The 23,751-nt window shown below is 48.8% G+C and overlaps 1 protein-coding gene across 1 annotated transcript in view; it reads left to right on the plus strand.

Annotated features, from left to right (window-relative positions):
* STK24 (serine/threonine kinase 24) overlaps window positions 1-21,525 on the plus strand; it is a 73,524-nt gene extending 51,999 nt beyond the window's left edge. The window contains exons 6-11 of the mRNA XM_011992434.1: window positions 7,596-7,781; window positions 9,841-9,986; window positions 11,786-11,909; window positions 13,212-13,280; window positions 16,336-16,472; window positions 20,476-21,525. Of these exons, the coding sequence (XP_011847824.1) occupies window positions 7,596-7,781; window positions 9,841-9,986; window positions 11,786-11,909; window positions 13,212-13,280; window positions 16,336-16,472; window positions 20,476-20,512 (699 nt within the window). The 3' untranslated portion in view covers window positions 20,513-21,525. The remainder of the gene's footprint in view (window positions 1-7,595; window positions 7,782-9,840; window positions 9,987-11,785; window positions 11,910-13,211; window positions 13,281-16,335; window positions 16,473-20,475) is intronic.
* The last annotated feature ends 2,226 nt before the right edge of the window (window positions 21,526-23,751 follow it).

The following is a 23,751-nucleotide window of genomic DNA, read 5'->3' on the forward strand; positions in this document are numbered from 1 at the left end:
CCTTCCTCCCTCTCCCTCCTTCCTTCCTCTCTCTTCTCCCTTCCTCCCCTTCCTTCCTTCTCTCTCTCTTTTTCATTATTGTATTTATTTCATATTCTTTCATTTAACCCATTCTGTGTAGGCACATTTTTCTGGATTTCAGTAATACTGGAGTAGACAAGAACAAAAGTCTCTTCTCCTATATATCTTAAATTCATATGTGGGAGACTGACAGTAAACAGGAAGAATTAACAGCACTTTAGGAGCAAGCGTGCTGTGTTGTTGTCACCATTTTCAGGGAGTTACCTGCCTTAGGTGAGAAATATCCCTAGAGAGTGGCGGGGCAGAAGGCGTGGGCACCTCAGTGTGGTGTGGGCACCTCAGCGTGCATTTCAGGGTGGGGCCCTGGTGAGATGGCGTTCTAGTTGAGATGCAAGCTGAGAGTTGTTTAAAAGAGTTTTGAAAGAATCAGTGCACAGCTCTAATTGGTGTTTTTAAAGAAAACTCCAGAATAAATATAACAGAAGAATGTTTAAAGTTTAAAGATTTAAAACTTATCTGAGGTTAAGAATGATGTGAACCCATAAGTCAAAGAGAGGTTGCCTGGTATCAAGCAAAATGAATGAATAGAGATTATTACATATGTCAGAATCTTTTCCAGAGGAAAAAAGGTGTATTACAAACAAAAAATTAAGTGCCTTCAAAGGAAGAAAATCAAGCTGGTGCCATTCATCACGAATTCGTACTGAGCAACTGCACTGTGAATACAACTGTGAACAAGACAGCATGCTCCCTCCTCTCCTGAAGTAGAAGAGACAACCAATAAGCAGTTTCAGATCGTGCAAAGTGCCATGAAGAAAGGAGACGGGGCCATGTGAAGATCTTCCGTTTTTGGTTCCACCATCACTGCTCACATGAGAACCTTTATTCAAGAGCTGTCCTGTCTGCCTGAGCCGTCCCCACCGCCTTCCTCGAAGGGCAGGGCCTCCCAGGACATTTGCTGGAGGCAGTGTGAGGACATCACAGCTTGGCCGCCTTCTTCCCCGAGCTCTTTCAACATCAGGAGGCTCTGGCCAGGCGTGGTGGCTCACAAGCGCCTGTAATCCCAGCACTTTGGGAAGCTGAGGATGGGAGTTTGAGACCAGCCTGGCTAACATGGTGAAACCCCGTTTCTACTAAAGATACTAAAATTAGCCAGGCGTAGTTGCGTATGCCTGTAGTCTCAGCTACTCAGGAGGCTGAGGCAGGACAATCGCTTGAACCCAGGAGGCAGAGGTTGCAGTGAGCCGAGAGCGCGCCACTGCAGTCCAGCCTGAACGACAGAGCAAGAGCCTGTCTCAAGAAAAAGAAAAAGACCCGGCCGGACGCGGTGGCTCAAGCCTGTAATCCCAGCACTTTGGGAGGCCGAGATGGGCGGATCACGAGGTCAGGAGATCAAGACCATCCTGGCTAACACGGTGAAACCCCGTCTCTACTAAAAAATACAAAAAACTGACCGGGCGAGGTGGCGGGCGTCTGTAGTCCTAGCTACTCGGGAGGCTGAGGCAGGAGAATGGCGTAAAACCCGGGAGGCGGAGCTTGCAGTGAGCTGAGATCCGGCCACAGCACTCCAGCCTGGGCGACAGAGCCAGACTCCGTCTCAAAAAAAAAAAAAAAAACCATCAGGAGGCTCTGATCTGACCAGTAGGTGTTATAGTGTTGGGGGTGGATTAGAGTATGGTCTCCCTCTTCTGGGGAGTGCACACTTGGTTGGGAAGGAGATAGTATGAGAAAATGTGTCACATTTTTGGTCTGTTTTTACCTTTACTGTGACTTGTGTCAGAAGTTATTTCACTTGCTTGGATCCTTCCCAACAACTCTGAACTGGAAATCATGAGCAGACTCTTAGGTTGATGTGGAATTGACTTTCCAGGTTTGTTGACCCGCGAGGCGTGTGGTGAGGGCCAATGAGAGTCACATCTGTGTCCAAGTCTCAAAAGTCACCAGAAGTGGGGTTTCACACTGGGACCTTAGGGCTGAGATTTCCTTCGTTTCCCACTGGGTATGGCTCTAGACTGGCAGCTCTTGTTGCAAGCAGGGCCTGATAAGGGTGCTCTTCCAGGCCACCCCATGTGTGTCCCTCTAGTGGTCGACTTGCCTGCTGGGCAGCCAGTGCTCTTTGGGGTACACTGGTGGCTGCTCTGGTCTCACAGCTCACTCAGCTGCTTCCCAGCTTTCCCTCCATTCTCTCTTACATGACTCGTAGACATTTCTCCTCCTAGACTGCACTGCACGTAAGGAAAGACCTTCCAGCCATTGGGGACAGGGTTCGGTATGGTAGTTATGAAGGCACGTGCCCAGGTCACACCTAGGTTCACAAGCTGATTGTCAAAGGAAGGGTGGGTTGGGAGAAGTGATGAACTTCACCTGCCTCACTAGCTTCTTCATCTCACTGAACTAAAGGGAATACAAACCTCTGTTTCTTGTATATGTTTAGATCCTGTTTGGAGCCTTTTTGAGCATTGTCACCTCTGGCACTACCTGTGCCCTGTTGTCTGGGCTGCTCAGGTGTTGCTGAATGTGTTTGCATACAAAGGGCATCTTATGTCAATCCCAGTTCTTAACCTAAGCATGATATTACGAAGTCCTGATTGTCCATATGTTGTAAGAACCTTCATTACTAATGTTTTAAGGTGATTTGGGGAAGTTTGGTTTGTTTGAAGGAGTCCCCATCCTTTGGAGATGGTGCCAAGGGACATAACTCTGCTCACTGCAAAGAAGCCTCCGGTTTCAACACTAGAGAAAGGTCTTGGACTGAAGAACTCTCATCTCCCTTTTTCCTTGTAAGATTATTATGATGGTATGTCAGTGAATGGATGGCGCTTGGTTTGCAGTGTAACCATGGTGAAAAGTGGAAACTGGTGATGCATTGATGGAAAAAAATAGCATTGTTGAAGATGGGTGAAGGCGTGGTGGGATGAGCCTATGGGCTGCAAGAACCCAGGCAGCCAGCCTGTCTACCGCACTACGCACCAGCCCTTCCTGTCACTGGGTGCTGAGCCCACGGCCTCCCTGCTCCTGCCTGCGGATCAGGAAGTGCCCACAGGCCTGGCTGGGAGGAGGAGCCCTGAGGGCCAGGGAAGAATGTGAACCAGGAGACAGCAGGCTTTATTTTCGCATGTAGTAATATTGGGCCACTTTGGTCAACCACGTGTTACTCTTAATGGTCATAAATATCATGTACGCCTGTAGATGCCAGTTACGGGTGTGTTCCTAAAGATTGCATCTGCTTAAGTAATAAGCTTATATCAAATCAGATTTTGTTTTGATTAGTTACAGCTGTGACTTAGGATTATCTGTGGTTTTCTTCTTGATTGTAGAGTTGGTTTCTTCTAGAATTATTTTCTCTATATAATTTAAACAATATCGCTTAGATTGTACCTTGAGACGTGTAGCCAGCGTACTTTCTTTGACACGATATTGTGAAGATGTAGGATGCTGTTGCATAGAGCCCTGCCTCTCCCAATGTGGAGGAGAGGCCCAGAGAACTCAGGGTGCTCACTCAGGAGTGCGCCCCAGGAGAAGATTTGTTCGCAGTTAATATGTGCATTTGCAGCTTTTGACTGGAGCTTACATTAGAAACCACTGTTTGTTTTCTCTGTCAGCAGTGTCTTAATGTCTCATTTCATATCTTTCCCAAATGGCCCCACACGGGTCTCTCCTTCCACCTCATTTTAATTGCTTTGGAAGGTGACTGCCTGTTCCCCACATAACGTTTACTTTAAAACTCAGACATGGGCCGGGCACAGTGGCTCACGCCTGTAATCCCAGCACTTTGGGAGGCCCTGGTGGGAGGATAGCTTGAGGCCAGGAGTTCAACACCAAGCTGGGCCATAAAGCAAGACCTCCCCCCACCCCACCTGCGACTCCTGCCTCTACAAGAAATTTAAAAATTAGCTGGGCATGGTGGTATGCCCTGTAGTCCCAGCTATCCAGGAGGCTGAGGTGGGAGGATGGCTTGAGCCAAGGAGGTCAAGGCTCCAGCCTGGGTGACAAAGTGAGTCCCCCTCCCTCCCCCTAAAAAACCCTCAGACACAAGTTCTTCATGTGCTGTGGTTTTTCCTGGAAGCAGGGATAGACAGACTCAGTCAGACGTGAGCGTCTCCGTCAGCACACCGTGGGACACGTCGCGCTTCATTAAGTTAACACGCGCGAGCAGCTCAACCATTCTTCTGAGGGTGAACGTAAGTAACGCTGCTGTTGAAGATTTTGGGCAGCATATACCATTTTCCAAATTTAAAATGTAGTATAGATGCCTAAAAGTCGAAGTAATTGGTTTTAACAAGTTTGGATATTTTTGTGGCTTTCGATTTGTATGCCAAATTGCTTGCCATTGATTCAAGTGCCAGTCCAGGTTTCCAAATTAGTCATAGTTAGATGTCTGGTGGGAGAGCCAGCAGGCAGGAAGACCATGTGGGAGCCCCCTACAGAAGTCCTGGGGAGAAGAGATCGCTTTAGACTAATCCAAAGTTAGGAGGGGTGGAGGGGACACAGGGTGCTGAGAGCCCAGGAACCATATACCCTGGGTTGCGACTGGATTTAGGATGGTCCAAAGAGGGGATCCTAAGGAGCTGGGTGACCCTCGTGCCCCTGGCATGGCTGCCTGGGAGGATGCCCCCCACCCCGCGTTTTTTTCTTTTGATACAGAGTCTCACTCTGTCACCCAGACTAATGATCTTGCTCCCTGCAACTTCGCCCTCCCAGGTTCAAATGATTCTCCTGCCTCAGCCTCCCGAGTAGCTGGGACTACAGGTGCGGGCCACGGCGCCCAGCCAGTTTTTGTATTTTTAGTAGAGATGGAGTTTCGCCATGTTGGCCAGGCTGGTCTCGAACTCTGCCTGCCTTGGGCTCCCAAAGTGGTGGGATTACAGGCGTGAGCCACTGTGCCCGGCCCGCATGTTTGTTCTTGATGGTGCGGTACTGGCTGCCTTCCTTGGAAGCTGGGAGGGTGATATGTGGGTTGTGTTCAGATGGGGCTGGCAGAGGTTTTCTCAGTGAACTTCCCGTGGTACACAGTGGCGTGCAGAAGCAGGCGTTCGTTCCTCGGTGCTGGCTGCTGCCTGCTTATTGTCTGCCCCTGAACCTGAAAGCAAGTCCTTGGGCCTCTGAGTGAAATCAAGGCAAGCGCATCACCGACGTAGTCAGCAGAGACCGGCCTCTGCCGGGGCCTGCCTGCCAGTCACCGAGTACATTTAGCTAGCAGAGAGATGCTTGGAGGTCTGGAGGTGCATCCGTCAGAGATCATGTTCAGTAGCACAATAGAGTGACCGTAGTTAATAATTTACTGTGTTTCAAATTAGCCAGAAGAGAAGATTCGGAATATCCCAACACAAAGGAATGATCCGTGTTTGAGGTGAGAGGTATCCCAGCTACCCAGATTTGATTGTTACACACTCTATACTTACACCAGAATATCACATGTACCGCCAAAATTATGTGCCCTTAAAAATGAGAAGGCTCCGGGTCTGTATGGCCAGGAGACAGCATGCTTTGAAAATAGCAGTAGCGGTAACGAAATCTGAGAGGCCTGGGGGAAGCCGACAGATGTGGAATCACACAAACTTGAGAGCCACCTGTTGGTGTGGAAGAACCGCTGCTGCACGAGAGTCACGATAGCCACCTCTGTTCTTGCCTTTCCCCTCCTCCATCCTCCCTCCTTGTGTCTGCTCACTCCTGTCTTGCCGCTGCCACAGTTCTGGGTGCTCACCCACCCTGTGCTCCCGTGCACCTGCTTCCCCCCTCTTAGGGGCAAGAGACTGGGATCAGTTGCATTTCTGCTGATTTTTAAGATAACGCAATGCAAAATAAAGAGTCCAAGTTGTAGAGGGAAGGAAAATAGTATTACTTCTAACATCAGCTCTCCTGGGCTGACCCCTTCAGCATAAGATTTAGTAGAAAGAATTTAGAATAAGACTTGCTGGCAGCTTTTCATCTTCACTGAGAATAAGGAAATAGAATATGCTGTAGGCTTCATTCCCATGGACTGCTGGGCTCGGGGGCTTCCAGTAGGGACTTCTGGTACTCACTAAGGCTGCAGGAACATGGTAAATGTCTCCTCTGGATAGTTACAGCGCCCTGCAGCCACCACAACGATGCTTCAGCCTATGCATTTCCTTGCTGTAGAGTGAGTGTGAGAGATGTGTTCGATTCTCACTGAAGTTCTTGGAATGATGATGGATTACATGCACAGTGAGAACAGCAGGAAAGCTGTGCCAGACTCAGGTGTGTTCTCTACGTCCCCAAGTCGTCTTTTGCCAGCCCGTATAGGACTATATCCTGCCTCATTGTTGGCTTCTGTCCTGTTTGGGGATTGGTATCACCCGCTGTCGAAGTCTCATGAGCTGCCAAGTTCCTCTTAAGATGGCCTGGCTCTTCTCATTGACATGACATGTTCCAGGAATTCATTCCTTTGCCTGACTGCTTGGTTGTGCCACAGGCCTGTGCTGGGCAGAAGGAGGTGGGGCAGCTGGACCTGAGATGTCCTGGTGGGGGCCACGTGGCTTCTGCAGATGCCTCCTCTAGGACATTTGGCAGAAAATGCAGGCACTAGAGAGACACGGTAAATGACACCAGGAAGAAACCACCAGACAAACTGCGAATTTGGGACCTGTTTCTTCTTTGAGTTGATGCCACTGGGGAGAGGACTGTTCTAGGTTGGAAGAGCCTTAGCGACCTGACCAAGTACCCCATGGACTTTGGATCCTGATTCAGATAAACCGTTTTTGAACAGCTGAGAACATTTAATTATACATGACATTAAGGAATTCGTGCTAATTTCAGGCACTGATGGGTAGTTAAAAAAAAAAAATACGTATATTAGCACACTGAAGTACTCGGGGGGAAATGTCATGACAACTGATTGATTTTAAAATATACTCTGGGAACACATGGACAAAGTCTGTATGGCAAAATGTTAATAATCACTGAATTCATGCAGTAGGTAGGTGAGGATGCATTATATTAATATTTCTCAGTTCTTTGTATGTTTGAACATTTTCATAATAAACTTTTAAGTTCTGGGCCCCTTGTGAGGCACCTTGTATGGCCACCTCCTCCTCCTCTTCCACCCCCATTCTACAGATGAGGGAAACAAGGCTCAGAGGTTAGCTCTTTCATCTAACGTCGCAGGACTTTGTAGAACTGGCATTTCAACCCGGGTCTCTTGAGACCAAGGTACCCACTTTCGACCTCACAGCTGTGCCCTGAGTTCTAAGCACTGCTGGAGGGGGTGACTCGCGAGCGTACACCCACTCCCGACTCCTCTCTGCTCACCTCTCCCCCGCCTGCTGGCTCCCGGGACTCTACGGGGAATGCCGAACGCATCCAGCAGGAGGCGTAGTAGGAGTGAATTGATAAGCCATCTCCATGTAGAGGCAGAAAACATTTGGCATATTACAGTTTCTAATGTTGTTGTCTCTTTTGAAATTATAGCGAGGGCTTATGTTTTTAAATATCAGTTAAAAATACCTTTTTCAAAACCTCGGAAGTATTGAGACGTGTTACCATTTCCCCCCTAAATACTGTGCATTGGAATTGAGTCCTGCTTGGTGTTGGTAAAGATGCTTTCCTTGTTGCAGGCAGACATCTGGTCCCTGGGCATAACAGCCATTGAACTTGCAAGAGGGGAACCACCTCATTCCGAGCTGCACCCCATGAAAGTTTTATTCCTCATTCCAAAGAACAACCCACCGACGTTGGAAGGAAACTACAGTAAACCCCTCAAGGAGTTTGTGGAGGCCTGTTTGAATAAGGAGCCGAGCTTTGTAAGTTCCCAGGGATCACCACATACCTCCTCATGTGTGGCTTGACTCGGCTGAGATACATCCTGTTGGGATTGCTTTAATCACTTTTCAGCTGTCTTCCTGGTATTACTCATTTTTCTTTTCCTAAATAAGTATGATTGACTTCTTTGGTTTGCAAATACATTTTAACTTTTAAGTATTAAAAATTTCCTTCTTTTAGATTTCCACCATCTCATACTTCATTGAATCTGAAGAATATTCTCTCTAATATTAAATGTGGAATCATAAATGTTTAATATTTATAGAGGATCAGGCCGTAAACTGTTACACTGTTTTTAGTAATGGCAGAGGTTAGCTGGAAACAAATGGCTAAATATGTCTTTAAAGTAAATGTTTTCACTTTCCAGGTGGTGTGTGTTAGGAAACAAAAGATTAGGAAATGTAACCAAGCCACCCTCTGCTTCCCCCACCCCTCCCCCTTCCTACCTACTTTCTCTTTTTAGGTTTAATAGACGCTGGCAGAGCCATACAGCAGTAACGACTGTGTGGCTTTGCCTCGTTTTCTGTCTGAATTAGGACATTTCTTTGAAAGTTGTGTCTGTGTGTGTATGTGTGTGTGTGTGTTGGTGTTGGAGGTAGCACCATATGTCCTTGTTTTGTTTCTGAGTTTTCCAGCAGTTAGCTGAAGGACAAGCTGAGCCCCCCTTTTCTTAACTCTTGTGTAAAAATGAGTGGTTACTTTTACAAGAGCGCCATGGTTTCCTAATATGCCAGTTTTGGTAAAGGAATTACATGAGGAATGCAACGTTTTCTAAGCACCTCTGGGGAGATGCAGCCTGAGACCACCACACCAGCGTTTGATGACTGCATCAGCATCTTGTGGTAGTGGGGCTTGTCCTGCACGCCACGATGCTCTGCATTTTATTACCAGATGATGTTTGTTGCAGCCACCATGCACCAGCACTGGTGGAGATATGTGCAGGCATGTCTTCCCTTACAAAGCATGTGTCTAGTATGGGCTTATGCTCCAGCACACAGAGCTCCACCCCACAGCTACCGAGTTGCTGGCTGAGAGGCGAGACTACGAGCACCTCTGGGGTAGCTGGGGTTTCACCCTTGGGTGGACGGGGAGGGAGAATACTCAAGGGTGATCCAGGTTTCTCACCAGTTTGAATCTGAAAACGTGCTTGGCTTTTGTAGTCAAGCTTTCGTAATTTGGAGTGAGTGGGAACTCGGTTCGACTCGGTATTTGGGTGTTCCTGCTGTCTATTCCAATTTGGGCCGTGCTGGTTTCCTTGGGAAGCACATTCCCTGTCACTGTTGCCATCCTCAAGGCAGGCAGCTGACCAGGTGCTGAGCCCAGGGCATGGGTGAAGTCTTCAGCCCAATCACAAGGGAAGGGAGGGACCTGGGAGACAGCCCTTCTCAACTGGGAAAGTTGGTGATGCAGAGCGCCCCTCTGCTCTTTCAGCAGACAGGAGAAAGGGCATCTCCTGGCTCCTTTCCGGTTTCTTTGAGAGAATTCCAAATTGACATTTCTATTATATGGTTGGATGTGGCCAAACGTTAAAAAATTGGGCATAGTGGCTCAGGCCTGTAATCCTAGCTACCCAGGAGACTGAGGGAGGGGAATCGCTTGAACTGGGGAGGTGAGGTTGTAGTGAGCTGAGATCGCGCCACTGCACTCCAGCCTGGGCAACGAGCAAAACTCCATCTCAAAAAAAGTTAAAGCGACATAGAACATACATTCTGTCAGCTATTTGCCATAAAGTATTTCATAAGCTAGGAGATAAGGTCTCTTAAATGATCCCTGTGAAGCTCTGTGCAGAGGTTTCTGTGGAAATGCATTTATTAGGTACCTCCTTAGAAAGTCACTGCCCTGTCCACCACGGTACCTGGAGCCCAGGCGTAGGTCCTGAGCGCCTTGTCTTTGGGTGAGTCACAGTGAGAAGAGGTGCGGAGTAGAATCGCAGCCATCAGGTGTCAGTATGGTGGGTTGACATTTTGAGGCAGAAGTCTGTCCTTTGGGGTGGGATCAAGAGCTTCATCTCATATTTTGTTGTTGTGTGTGTTTTTCCAGAGACCCACTGCTAAGGAGTTACTGAAGCACAAGTTTATACTACGCAATGCAAAGAAAACTTCCTACCTGACCGAGCTCATTGACAGGTACAAGAGATGGAAGGCCGAGCAGAGCCACGACGACTCGAGCTCCGAGGATTCAGACGCGTAAGTTGGCCCCTGAGCGACCCGGGCGTGTGTGTGGGAGGGACCTACTGGTCTTTGTCACTTGTTTGGTGTGGGTTTCGTTTTCTGTTGAGTTTTTTTTTGACAATCCAGGCTGGTGGCGGTTGCTGTGTTAGCCACATCCTGGGCCTGTTGGGGAGCTGAGCCCCTGGATGTTGCTGGTGGAATTTCTATGAGTGAACTCTGTGGCAGAGCTGTGCGTAGGGAACTGGACCTGGCTGGACCTGGCTGTTTGATTCTGTTTTGTTTCATTCGGTTCTGCTCTGTTTTGTTTTCCATTACACTTTCTGTTCTTAAAATCATGATCAGGTGAAACTGCTTTCCATGGATGTCTGAAAGGCCAGAAATGCACGTGTTTGTGATTCTCTGTTGTGTCTGGTAGAAGCTTCTGTACCAGCGGTGACTTTCTGAGAACTGCTGTCAAGTTCGGCATCTAGGAGTTCCCTTGGCTGAAGAGGCGAAGTGGGGCTGGAGCCATTTGTGTGGCGAGGGCTGGGGAAGGCGGTCGGGCAGGCTTGTGTCTGGAAGTCCAAGCCTGGGCTCGTCTGTTCTCGTGCATGCCTTGGCAGGAGTCAAACTTGGCCCACAGTGCAGGTCCATGCGCCAGGCCAGATGAATGAGGATTTCCGGGGGTGACACCCTAAGTGGGTTTTCAGTGTCTCTAGGTGATTGCAGTTTAAAGCCAAGTTTGAGACCACTGCCCTCGGAAGTTCTTGAGGTACTGCCATTGGGAGATTGCCGGGGTAGCAACAGGGATGACAAGATAAAGAGACTGGAGAGAGGTTTGAGAGCCAGGACGTGGCGGTGGATTTGGGTGAAGGAGGGAAGCCCACGTTCCAGGCTTGGGCAGCGTGGCCACAGGCGTTGTGATGTGTGGTGCAGGAAGCCGAGTGTGGGGTGGACCATGTATGAGTCTGAGTTGTCCAGGAGGAGACGTCCTGTGTGAAGTGGCACCGAGGTGTGGCGTTCAGGTGAGAAAGCTGGGCAGGTGAAGTGGGCTTAGAGGCCACTGCTCTGTGGAGGTCACTGGAGCCAAGAGAACAAAGGGTGTCAGTCGGGGCGTGTGGGGGAGTGAGGCCGGCCCCTAGGGAAGCCGGCGTGAGGGTGAGGCTCTGCCTGTGAGTGAGAGGGGAGAGGTGTGGCTGAGGGGTGGGAGGAGGTGCAGGCACAGTGGGGCCACACGTGTCAGGATGATGAGCAGGGCCAAGGGCTCATTGCCTCTGAGGCCCACGCGGGACAGGGAGTCATCAGTACACATCTCATGATGGGGGAGGGAGTGCTCGGAGGGACACCGGCGGGCTTTGGAGCGAGTGGAGGGTACCAAATAGAGGCAGTGAGTGTGGATCCTGGAACCGGGGCTGAGAGACGGCGGAGGTGAGGCCAAAGTGTTGGAATGACAGGCATGAGCCACCACACCCAACACAGGGACATCTGCTTTCCTGGTGAGAGGAGGAGCCCAGCAGAGAGAAGCTGATGGCCCAGAGATGGGCTCCCAGGGAGGTGGGGGAGGTGTCCTCCAGGAGGAGGAGGAGAGTGGGCACGCACACGCTGGCACGCCAGGGAGGTGCGGGAATCACCTCGCGATGGTCTCGTCTCTGTGAGGGAGGAGGCAGGGGCGTCTTTGGAAAATCCCCGAGGGACTGGACATGGGTGTTATGGTGGGGACTTGGGGCTGGTGGGCGTGGGTTCGGAGGTCCCCAGGCGGCCTCCCCCGAACGTCCTAGCGCCCCCAGAGCAGACGTGCGAGCGCTGATGGGATCTCCCTGCGTGTCTGTGTTAAGGGAAACAGATGGCCAGGCCTCAGGGGGCAGCGATTCTGGGGACTGGATCTTCACAATCCGGGAAAAAGATCCCAAGAATCTGGAGAATGGAGCTCTTCAGCCATCGGACTTGGACAGAAATAAGGTACGTCTGCTCCCTCCAGAATGGCCACACTGACCTCAGTCTGCGGTGTTTTGGAGGCATGTGTGTGTGAAGCTTGCTGTGGGTGCGGGTGGCAGCTGTCATAGAATTTTTTTGCTAGGGGATGGACGGATTGAGAGCTTGAGTTCTGTCTGGTGATCCAGGTGTTCACACCGGGGAGTCTGGCCTCTGGTCTGTTCTGTGCCACTCCATTCTGCTCTCTGCAGCCCTGCAGTCAAGTTAGGATGTCCTGACATGTGGCAATGTCATGGGGTTTGGGGGTGACCCGTGAAATGACTTCATAGCTCTCTTTGGGGGACTGTTGTGCATGTTGGGGTTACTTACATACATATCATAATTTTGTGATTGAGTTTTAAGGACCTTATAATTAAATGCATTGCTTTTGATATTTATGTAAAACAATTTTGATTAATTGGTTTTATGCCTGTTAAATTTATGAAGGGCCATATATTTGGGGTCTTGTGTAAAACATAGTGGTGTAGTTTCTCTCAGGCAGGGTGGGGCAGTAGCTGTGCCCTGTTGATCCTACAAGTCCTGCTTTGATAAGTGAACAGGTGTTGAATGTCCAAATAGAGGCTGCAAAAGTGGAAACTCGGCCTCTGTCGTAGACAGCACTTGGAATGGCCAATCTTGACCTGATTTCTATTTTCAGGGTTTCATTAGTAAAGTACTTTTCTCTCTCTTTCTTTTTTTTTGAAACGGGGTCTCTGTCACCCAGGCTGGAGTGCAGTGGTGCCATCAGAGCCCACTGCAGCCTCAAACTCCTGGGCTCAAGCGATCCTCCCACCTCAACCTCCTGAGTAACTGGGATTGCAGGCATGTGACACCATGCCCAGTTTATTTAAAACTTTTTATTTTTATTTTTGTCTTTTTTTTTTTTAGAAACAGGGTCTCACTATGTTGCCCAGGCTGGTCTCAAACTCTTGGGCTCAAGTGATCCTCCTGCCTTGGCTTCCCAAAGTGTTGGAATGACAGGCGTGAACCATCACGTCCAACCAGTAAAGCACTTCTGCGTAGATAGCGAGACGAGGCAGTTCACCACCTGCGCCCACGCAAAGTCCCCTTCCACATGGAACCCAGATGCCGGTGTCCCTGGCGCGTGGGTTGTGCATGTCACTGCAGATGAGACTTTGAAGTCTAGCGAGAGGCAGCCGATAGTCTTCAGCTGTCATGGCGCGCAGAGGGCGTTTCCTCAGCGTGAAGTGTAGGGGTGAGAGGTTCATTGCATTATTGCCGATGTGAACGTCAACTGTTTCTGATGACCTTTTTTTCCTCTCCCCCAAGATGAAAGACATCCCAAAGAGGCCTTTCTCTCAGTGTTTATCTACAATTATTTCTCCTCTCTTTGCAGAGGTAGGTACCTGGCTGACCTTTTCGGAGTGGGAGGGAAGAGGGAGGGAGAAGCTGGACACACTTCAGTGGTGATGTTGCCAGTAATAGTTGGGGACATTAAGACAAACTGGCAAAGGCTCAGAAAGCCTGCATGGTGCCTCCCCAAAGGCTGTCAGCGTCGGGCACCACCTTGCACCTCCCACTGTCCTGGACGATGGCCACTCTGCCACAGCCTGGAGTGTGCAGACTGGATGACAGTGACCCAGCCTGAGACCCTGTGTCACCCGTTGCACTGCTTTTTAGCAAATCTCATTGGGTGCAGCCTGCTTCCTTTGCCTCAGACCAATTTCTGGCCATGTGAAAAGTAGGTTCTTTCTTCTAAGGAAGACGTTGGATGCCCTGGAGTCCTCCGGTCTCCCCTGAGCCACATGTTTCACCAAAGTCCCTCCTCTGCTCAGCAGTGCTGTGCTCCCGGCTGGGCCTCCCTGTGCCGTGCCCACCCTCTGCTCAGCCTCTGCCTCCCAGAGGAAAGTGCTCCCGGCCGTGTTTTGAGAGATTTTCAAAAGTAGGCTTTGTAAGAATGACGGTTGTTCTGCATCTGGTTAGTAGCGGATTTGAAAATAAGTTGGAAGTCCCCCCTTTTCTTGTTGTGCCCCTTCCTGGCTGAGGTTGCCTTTGAGGTATTCACTGTGGGCCACACACACATCTGTTTGCATGGGGATCGCCCTCTTTGGGCAGCTTTCCACTGCGGCTGTGTTTGGGGGTCCTAGTCCTTGAAGGGGAGGCCCTCGGAGGAGGAAGCATCGTAGGAGCTCATTCCCCTCTCCTGTGCCTGCGTCATGCAGTGGGGAATCCCTGGCTGTGGGCTGTGCCCAGCCTGCCAGTGCCTCTTCCCAGCCCTCCAGTGAGCCTGCACCTGTTGCCCTGCCCTGGAGGGTTTGTCTGAGGGCCTCTGACCTGGCAAGTTTCAGGGCCCAGTGCGAGCAGGGCTGTGGCCGGGGCCCGAGGCCTCACCTGCAGTTTCAAGTGGGAAACAGCCGAGCCTGCTGGTGTCAGGGAAGGCACAGGGCACGCGGAGGCCCTGCTGGATATCTGGCTTCAGCCCTGGCTCATGGTTCTGGGCACCTGTGTTCTTCCTACCTAGGATGTCCAGGTTGAGTGCCAGCCTGCTCTTCATTTTGTCTCATGGGAGTGGGCCCTGTGGGATTTCCAGGCTGCGCTCCTGCGGCTCTGCCATTGGCCTCTGGAATCGGGTCAGTCAGGCAGTTAGGGAAAGTGCATGGACTTTTTCATTTACCTGAGGCTGTTTATTTTTTCACTGGGCCCATGAAGAAACTTTGACGTAAGTATTCAGGACATATCCTAAATGCAATCGTATCCTGGATTTTCCAGCTAACCAAATGCTAAACTCACATCTTTCCCAATGTATTTTTATGAATGCTATTTGCTACCCTAGAGTTCAGAGTGTTTAATGTGCATTATTTCATACAATACTTGCAGAAGCTCAATAGAAGGATTATAGCCCCATGTTTACAGATGAGGCCATTGAGGAGACGGGCGTTGGCGTCCCTGCTTTCCTTCAGGGAGCACAGGTCAGGTTGCTCCGTGAAGTCAGTGGTTGGTCCAGTACATTCCACACAGTGAGGGGACTGGCCCTCTCCCAGGGCAGACCTTCTGCTGCCTTTGCTCCTTCTTTGAGACTTAGAGGCGGGACATGGGCAGGAGGGAGAGTGCTGGATGGTACAGGATCCTGTCAGGACTTGTAAATACTGTGGGGGAGTCCTAGACAAACACAAGTGGCCATCTCGGGGCCGGCAGGGTGGGCCCTCTGGGACAGCAAGAGCTTCAGGAACAAATGCTCTCCGCACCCATTGGCCCTCTGAGGTCAGACTTTCCTGTTCCTGCCTGCCCCTTCAGCAGCGGGGAGAGAAGCTGTGGCTCTCAGGGCAGGGCTGGGTTTGGAAATGTGTTCAACAACCTGCAAACCAAGCTGAATGTCGCCTGAGATGTTCCTTACTTCCCTGAAAAGGAGGCGGTGTCCATCGTCTCTGGAGCCACCACGAAGAGCCTCTTCTGTCGAGTTCTGAGCCATGCTGTATCTTGATTGAACAGCTCTTACTTTCACAGTTCACATTTCTGGGCCTTCCAGAGAGAGACTTAGTTGACCTTTAACTTAGGGAAGTGCCTGAAGGCACTGTTGTGATTTCTCTTGGGAGTAGAGGGAGGACACTGGAGATTTCCAGAATTTAAGGCTGCCACTTACATGAAATGGAATGTTTTGACACTACTGTGGATCACAAAGGCAGTTTGCTGGAGTTTAAGAACCAACCCATTAACATGAGGAAGTAAGCTTTGACGGCCCACGTGGCAGTTTCATATTGAGATTAGATTAACTTACGATAGCCTTTGAAATTGCTTTTCTGGTACAAGGTTATGGTTGAAATGGGAAAAGAGCACAGAGAGTACAGTCCATCATGGTGAGACTCGGGAGAGGCACACAGAGAGCTAGTCGTCTCTGTTCTGGCCTAGAACAGTCACGATTATGGTCTGACGATTACCCTGTCTATACATAACTGCTCTCAGAGCATTTGAATCACCTTTCTTCAGAAGGAATCTGGGCTGGGCGCAGTGGCTCATGCCTGTAATCCCAATACTTTGAGGCCAAGGCGGGCGAATCACTTGAGGTCAGGAGTTCGAGACCAGCCTGGCCAACATGGTGAAACCCTGCCTTATTAAAAATACAAAAATTAGCTGGACATGGTGGCAGGGGCCTGTAATCCCAGCTACTCGGGAGGCTGAGGCAGGAGAATTGCTTGAACCCAGGGGGCGGAGGTTGCTGTGAGTTGAGATCGCGCCACTGTACTCCAGTGTGGGCAACAAAGCCAGACCCCATCTCAAAAAACAAAAAAAACCCAGGGATCTGAAGTGGCCTGGATCCCGAGTCAGAGCCTTTCCCGGACACCCCGTGGCTGGGATGGTGTCGTGGTCCACGTGCTGTGTTGCTCCTTGAAAAGCATGCTTCCCGGTTCTGCAGCTGGTGCACCTCACACTGTTCTTCCTGTTCGTGTGGTTTCAGTTGAAGGAGAAGAGCCAGGCATGCGGCGGGAACTTGGGGTCCATTGAAGAGCTGCGAGGGGCCATCTACCTAGCGGAGGAGGCGTGCCCCGGCATTTCCGACACCATGGTGGCCCAGCTCGTGCAGCGGCTCCAGAGGTAACTGCCCGGGGCCCCCCTGGGCTGGGGAAGGAGAGGCCTGCACTTGGCCTGGGACTTGGTTGGTGAGTTTGGTACTTCGCTCTTGGCCTGTCTGTTCCTGTTGTCTTGCAGGCCTCAGGGTACACACAGAGTTGAATTAGAGGAGACTTTGTTGAATTCTAGAAATCAATGTGAGTGAAGGATCTGAATCTGGAAACGGCTGGAAAAGCCCGCAGGACTTTGTGCGTTTGTAGCTCTTGCCACACAAATACAGGGTGGTGGTGAAATATCTGTTTCCTCTGAATTATGCAGCTTAATTATTGGCCAGAGAATGATCGTTCTTAGCCAGATGTGTGTAACTGTCTCTCTGGTTTTCGGCTTTAAAGTCAATGTGAGAAATGCCAGCAGCTTTGGTGTGGTCCCCTCGGCGGGAGCAGGCGCAGGTGTGTTCGCTGTCTTAGCTGTGTGTGTCTTGTCTGGAAGCCTCCTTGGTAGGGGCTCATCTGTGCCAGCCTGTAGGGAGCTTTTGTCCCTGCCCAGTGGCCCCACCTGTTACATAGACTCTGGGTGAGGACTCAGTGGGGTGACGGCTTCGCCCTCCCTGCCCCCTCCCAGCTTGTTGTAGGAGTAACCATGGAAACCAAGCCCCTCCTGACTGCCATGGGCACAGGCGCAGGTGTTTGGAGGCAGTGGACGTGTGCTGGGCAGCTGCTCTGTGTGACCCAAGGGTGATTTGTCACTGGGCTGTCCTCCCCCCACCGGGAGGACCAGGCGTGCTGCTGCCTTGACATTCATCTTCAGGTGTCCAGGCTGATGTCCCTACCAAAGCTGGCTGAGCCTCTGTGATGATGACGGAGATTTCCAGGTCTTCCCTGAGATGCGTTCCACCTGACAGTACATAAAGAAGTTGTGCGCGTGTGTGGTCCCTTTTGCTATCTGGGAGTGATTGAAGGGGCTGCCTACTGTCCTGTGAAGAGCCCCTCTAAGTGGGGATGGCAGGAGAAAACCACAGCTCTGATACTTCCGGTTTATGCTTCTGAACTCAGGTTCCTTAGTATGCCATTTCAACTTTTTAAGTTGCTAGAAAATAAAAATGATTTATTGGCTGCCTTTAATTTTGAGGCAATTGAAGGATGATCCCTCCCTCCTTTGATACCCAAAACAATATAGGAATACAGGAAAATAGAATGAAAAAGTCATCCATCTTTCGCCTGAACACCAGTTTTTTGATTTCTCACACTTAGTATCACATACCTCATGCTAGTGACATTATTTCTCATTAGAAAGAGCCTTATAATAAAGCAAATAGAGCAAAACCAGAAACTCGCAGGATTGTTACTGTCTTGTTCGGCGTTGTGTTTTCTGCTTTTGTAGTATTACTTTTAGAACCAATACTTTCCACATTGTTCAGAATTGCCTGAAATTGTTATGAACTGTTTGTTTATATACATGACTTGATTTCCCCAGGAGCTCCAGGGCAGAGCATCTGGCTTGTATGTGTTGAACTGATCCATGTTTCCCATTTCCAGACCCCGTCTCCCTGTTCCTCTTCTTTCAGTTGTTAAGGCAAGTTGATCTGTACTAGTGCTGGCCAGTAGAAGTACAATGGGGGCCACATGCAGAATTTTACGTTTCCTGCTGGATGTGGTGGCTCACGCCTGTAACCCCAATGCTTTGGGAGGCTCAGGCAGGAGGATCGCTTGAGGCCAAGTGTTTGAGACCAGCCTGGGCAAAATAACAAGACCCTGTCTCTACAAAAAAAAAAAAAAAAAAAATTTAGCCAGGCATGGTGACTTGTACCTGTGGTCCTAGCTACTTGGGAGGCTGAGGCTGTAGAATTTCTCAAGCCGAGGAGTTCAAGGCTATGGCTATGATCACTTCTGCACTGCAGACTGGGCAACAGAGTGAGACCCTGACTCCAAAAACCCAACAAAAAGAGAATTTTACATTTTCTCATAGCCATATTTTTAAAAAGCAAAATGAAGTGAAATTACTTTTAACAATACATTTTTAACCTGCCAGATCCAAAGTATTATTTCAACATTAATACCAACAATCATCAATAAGATATTTTACATTTTTGGGGGGACCATCTTTGGAATTGATATGTCCTTTACACTCAGCGCATCTCCATTCACAGGCAGCACATTGCACGTGCTCACTGGGCATCGTGGCTGGGGATGACCCTCTTTACCCTCATGCGGGTCTGTAGCTACCTGATGTCTGTGTTGTGTTTAAAACTTTACTTTGCAGTGACACACAGGGGAGGCCGAGTCGGCGCTGTCTTGCCTTTGTCTGTGATGAGTGCCCCTCTTTCCTCCTCTGTCCTCAGACGACCTGCCTATTGGGGTGCTTATCGTCTCCCTGCAGGCTTGGCTGTGGCCCCCACTTCTCCCTTCCCTGCTCCTGAAGCTCCCACTGAGCGTTCACCTCTGCTGGCTGCCAAAACCACGGGGCCATGGCTTAGACTTCCTGCCAGTTTTGCTCCGAACACGTTATTTCAGTAGATGACTGTAGGAAAAATGAGAGCTGCCTCTCGTCTGAAGCATTTTCAGAGCTTACTATGTCATCATGTATGGATCCATTTTTTAGAATTTCTATGGTACTTATTTCTGTCTCAGCTGGAATTAATGTTTGGATTCTTTTGTGTGACATCAACTCATCCTGTGATTTAGTCATTTGTACTTCTTTATAATTGAGTCTTAGGCTCCGTGGCTAACACGTGCTTTTGGGAGGACCTTATGTAACCATTCGTTCTCTGGGAGGGTGCCAAGTATTTCAGATGCCTTAAAAGAGGAGCTCTAGATGGGAACGTTTGAGATCAGCCTCGCCAAATACGTCCTCAGCCATCTCTCCCGGACCTGTGACTTGGAGTCTGCTGTAAAATGGTTGAGGGAATTGTGGTCATGAGGGGACCCTGTCCTCACCCTTTTTTGTATTCTAGAGACAATCTTGTAGAATTTTTGGAAGACACAGAAATTACCCATGATCCCACCACCGTAGCCCAAATCTCATCATCATCTTTGGGTGCATTGCCTTCTGTTGTCATCCCAGGTTATAAACTTACTGAATTCTCGTATCTACCTTATAGTGCAGATAAGATTTTTTAGAATTTCTATAGTACTTATTTAGGATACAGAAGTTGTGCGTGTAAACTATACTTATATAGCGCACATATACAGGTTGAATAGCCCAAATCCCCAATCTGAAACTTTTTGAGCGCCAGTGTGAGGCTCAAAGGAACTGCTCTCTGGGCCATGTCAGATTTTGGATTTGGGGATGCACACTGGTAAGTATAATGCAGATATTCCCAGATGCAAAGCCAGAAGCATTTCAGATAAGGGATGCCCAACCTGTAGTTTTGTATGTACTTTTAAACTTGTACATATTTTTAATATTGCTTTTATATATATACGTAGATACAGATAATTACCAATTTTAGTCTGTGTTATTTCAGTTTGTATAATTTACTTAACTGATTCTGTACTGTTGGGCATCAGAGTTGTTTCAAATTAGTGTAATTACGAAAGTCCCAAGAGACATTTTTGTGCAGACGGGTTGTTCCTGCTTTGGACCGTATTTCGGAAGCAGTTCTAGGAAATAGATTCTTGGACTACATCACTATTTTTATAGCCAAAATGGGTTTCCTGCGCTCACATCGGGAATGTATATGCATCCCTGGAATCTTACTGTGTCATCGTGTATTGATTAGTTTTCACTTTTTAACAATTGATCATAAGTAAAAAGATATCATTTCCTGTTTTATTCACATCTCTCCAGAGAGGCTGAACCCATTCTAGGTTTTTGTGACACACTCTGGAGTTTTTGTGTGAGAATCATGATCTTCTCAATCTTTATATGCATTCGTTTAAAATTAGACTTACCCATTGATATTTGCTCCAGTTATTTTTGTATGACTTGGAGTTTCCTATGAAAACTTAAGATTTTGGTTACTATGTGAATTTCTACACAGGGATGAGAAATGACATGTATTCACTTCTCTCTCTCTCTTTTTCCCTAGATATTCTCTAAGTGGTGGAGGAACTTCATCCCACTGAAATTCCTTTGGCATTTGGGGTTTTGTTTTTCCTTTCTTCCTTCTTCATCCTCCTCCTTTTAAAAAGTCAACGAGAGCCTTTGCTGACTCCACTGAAGAGGTGCGCCACCGGGGGCCACCCCAACGCCGGGCGCCCGTCCAGGGACACACACAGTCTTCGCTGTGCCACAGCCAGATGAAGTCTCTCTGATGGGTGGGGAGGGTCAGCTCCTTCCAGCGATCATTTTATTTTATTTTATTACTTTGGTTTTTAATTTTAACCATAGTGCACATATTCAAGGAAAGTGTCTTTAAACACAAAAACCCTGAAATGTATATTTGGGATTATGATAAGGCAACTAAAGACATGAAACCTCAGGAATCCTGCTTTAAGTTGATAGCTCCCTCTGGGAGCTGGAGAATCGCTCTGGTGGATGGCTGTACAGATTTGTATATAGTGTCATTTTTACGGAAACCCTTTCGGCGTGCATAAGGAATCACTGTGTACAAACTGGCCAAGTGCTTCTGTAGATAACGTCAGTGGAGTAAATATTCGACAGGCCATAACTTGAGTCTATTGCCTTGCCTTTATTACATGTACATTTTGAATTCTGTGACCAGTGATTTGGGTTTTTTTTGTATTTGCAGGGTTTGTCATTAATAATAATTAATGCCCCTCTCTTACAGAACACTCCTATTTGTACCTCAACAAATGCAAATTTTCCTCTTGTTTGCCCTACGCCCCTTTTGGTACACTTAGAGGTTGATTTCCTTTTTCATCGATGGTACTGTTTCTTAGTGTTTTAAATTGGAACATATCTTGCCTCATGAAGCTTTAAATTATTATTTTCAGTTTCTCCCCATGAAGCGCTCTCGTCTGACATTTGTTTGGAATCGTGCCACTGCTGGTCTGCGCCAGATGTACCGTCCTTTCCAATACGATTTTCTGTTGCACCTTGTAGTGGATTCTGCATATCATCTTTCCCACCTAAAAATGTCTGAATGCTTACACGAATAAATTTTATAACATGCTTATTTTGCATACTCCTTGAAATGTGACTCTTCAGAGGACAGGGCACCTGCGGTGTACGTGTGGCCGTGCGTGTGTACTCGTGGCTGTGCGTGTGTGATGAGACACTTTGGAAGACTCCTGGGAGAAGTCCCCCGGTCAGCGCCCTGGACAGCTTGCACACTTGCTCACTGAGATGATGCGGTTGGAGGTTGCTGATCTGTTCGATTGCTGTAGCGGTTGCTGGGGACCTTAAGGGTTATTTTGCTTCTCTGAAAGGGGCCTGTGCCTGCTAGCCAGGCAGCCAGTGTGTCTGTTTTTCTTGGTTTGCTGTGGGGCCTTGCCTGGCGAGGGGGAAAATCTCTGGGTTTCTGGAATGGGAGAGTTCTTGCAGCAGTTGTTGACTGGTACATGAAGCATTCTTTTATGTGTGTTGAAGCTGATGATTGACATCTCCCGTGGGTGTGCCAGTTCTTGTGGAGTGAGGATTTTTGGAAGCAAGGAAGTTAGTGGGTGAGCTTGGGGATGTAGCTCAGCTATCTGCTGGTCTAGTGGCCTCTAAGCTACAGGGGGGACAGAGCCCTGAGCTACAGATGCTTGAGTGGGTTATTGTGTCAGTTTGCTAGTGCAGTCTGGTTTTTAAGCTCTAAAATTGAGGTATTTTATTAGAAGTGGATTTGGGTTGAACTCTTTAATTTCTATAAGGGATATATTTTGGTTAGGGGAAATAGAACTGAGTTGCTAATTCTTATTGTACTCATTACTCTGCACAAGAATGTTATCTGGAATGATAAAATTGGGGAAGATTTCATTTTGTATTTCCAGGGAATATTCTGTGTGGGGAACTGTTTCCTTACATGAAGCAGGCGGCATAAGCCAAAGGTTAGTTTTGTCTTTGAGAGAATCACACAGATGAGTGTGTGTTCCCCAGGGCATGCCGTTACCTGATTTTTAAGTGAGCCAGGGCAGACAGCAGCTTCTCTGATTCACAGAGTTCTTCAGATTTACAAATGGACAGTGACATCAGTTTTTAACACTGAAGCCGGTCTCATGCTAGTAACAGTGGTTGTGCTGCTCCAGGGACTGGGTTCTGATGAAAAATATTGGTATGAACGGGAAGTCTCTGCAGTCGCCAGACTAATCCTACTCAGCTCCTTCCCCCGTGGCAGCAACAAGTGAATCTTTGGCAGCATTGAGTTGATTGGCAGCATTTCCTGTCGGGGCAGATGGGGTTTGATGGAGTTAGAAAGCTCGCCACTGTACACTGTCTCCTGGGCTGTTACTTTCTGTTGACACACAATATCAGCTCCAGAGTTTTTAAGGGCATCTTAGCCAAGGAAGCTGGCCTTTGTGTAGCCACTTCCAGGCCTGCATTAACAGAGAGCCCAGGCACCAGGGCTACAACTGGAACCTGCCTCAGCATCAACTGCCGCTGGTCTGTAGCCAGACCCGCGGGCCCAGCCTTTGAGATGGGTTTACTGTCACCAATAGCCTCTCAGTGCCAGCCCTGAGCTGCTCCTGGCTCAACTACCCGGAGCCTGCAGCCTGGGGAGGTGCTCAGCCTCTGCCTCTGGGAGACGAGGGCTGTGGGCTGGGTGGCTGCTGCCAGCAAGGTGGACACCAGTGTTGTTTGGGATGTCCTGGCCACCACCTGCTGGGTTCTGATTTTCTTGGAAGTGTATCTGCCTTCCTTATCCAAAAATTTTATTCCTGAGTTGCTCCTGTGAAGTGGCTGGTTTGGTTCTGTAGGTAGCATTTTGTACCTTTCCTTTGGCAAAACACGGTCAATTTATAAGCATTTTTTTACATTTCCTTCTTTAAAAACAGCTTCTGTATTTCTGCTCTAAAATATGTCAGCAAAGGCAGAGTGACCTAATAGGGCATGTTCTTAAGCACAGGGACTGTATCATGCAGGGGCCAATAAAGCTCAAGAAAACGAGTATCTGCGTCATTGTGTGTCTTGTGTGTAGCGTGTCTCAAACTCCATCTGTCCCTGGCAGCTTGGGTGTGGAGTGTTACCCACACTGGTATTTTCCTGAGGGCACACAGGAAGCAGAGGTGCTGGTCACAGGTCAGAACCACCAGTGTCCAGCAAAGTAGTTTGGAATCATCCAGAACTAGCTGAGGAGACTGCCTCGTCCCCAAGTCTCCAGGAATGAGTGACCAGTGACTTCTGGAGGGAGCCCGATAACATGGGGGCTTTAGAAACCCTTGCTGGAGTGTCCCCTTCCCCCCCCCCCCGCCACCACACA

The sequence above is a fragment of the Mandrillus leucophaeus genome, unplaced genomic scaffold (assembly GCF_000951045.1).
Source record: "Mandrillus leucophaeus isolate KB7577 unplaced genomic scaffold, Mleu.le_1.0 Scaffold1103, whole genome shotgun sequence".
NCBI classification, from domain to species: domain Eukaryota; kingdom Metazoa; phylum Chordata; class Mammalia; order Primates; family Cercopithecidae; genus Mandrillus; species Mandrillus leucophaeus.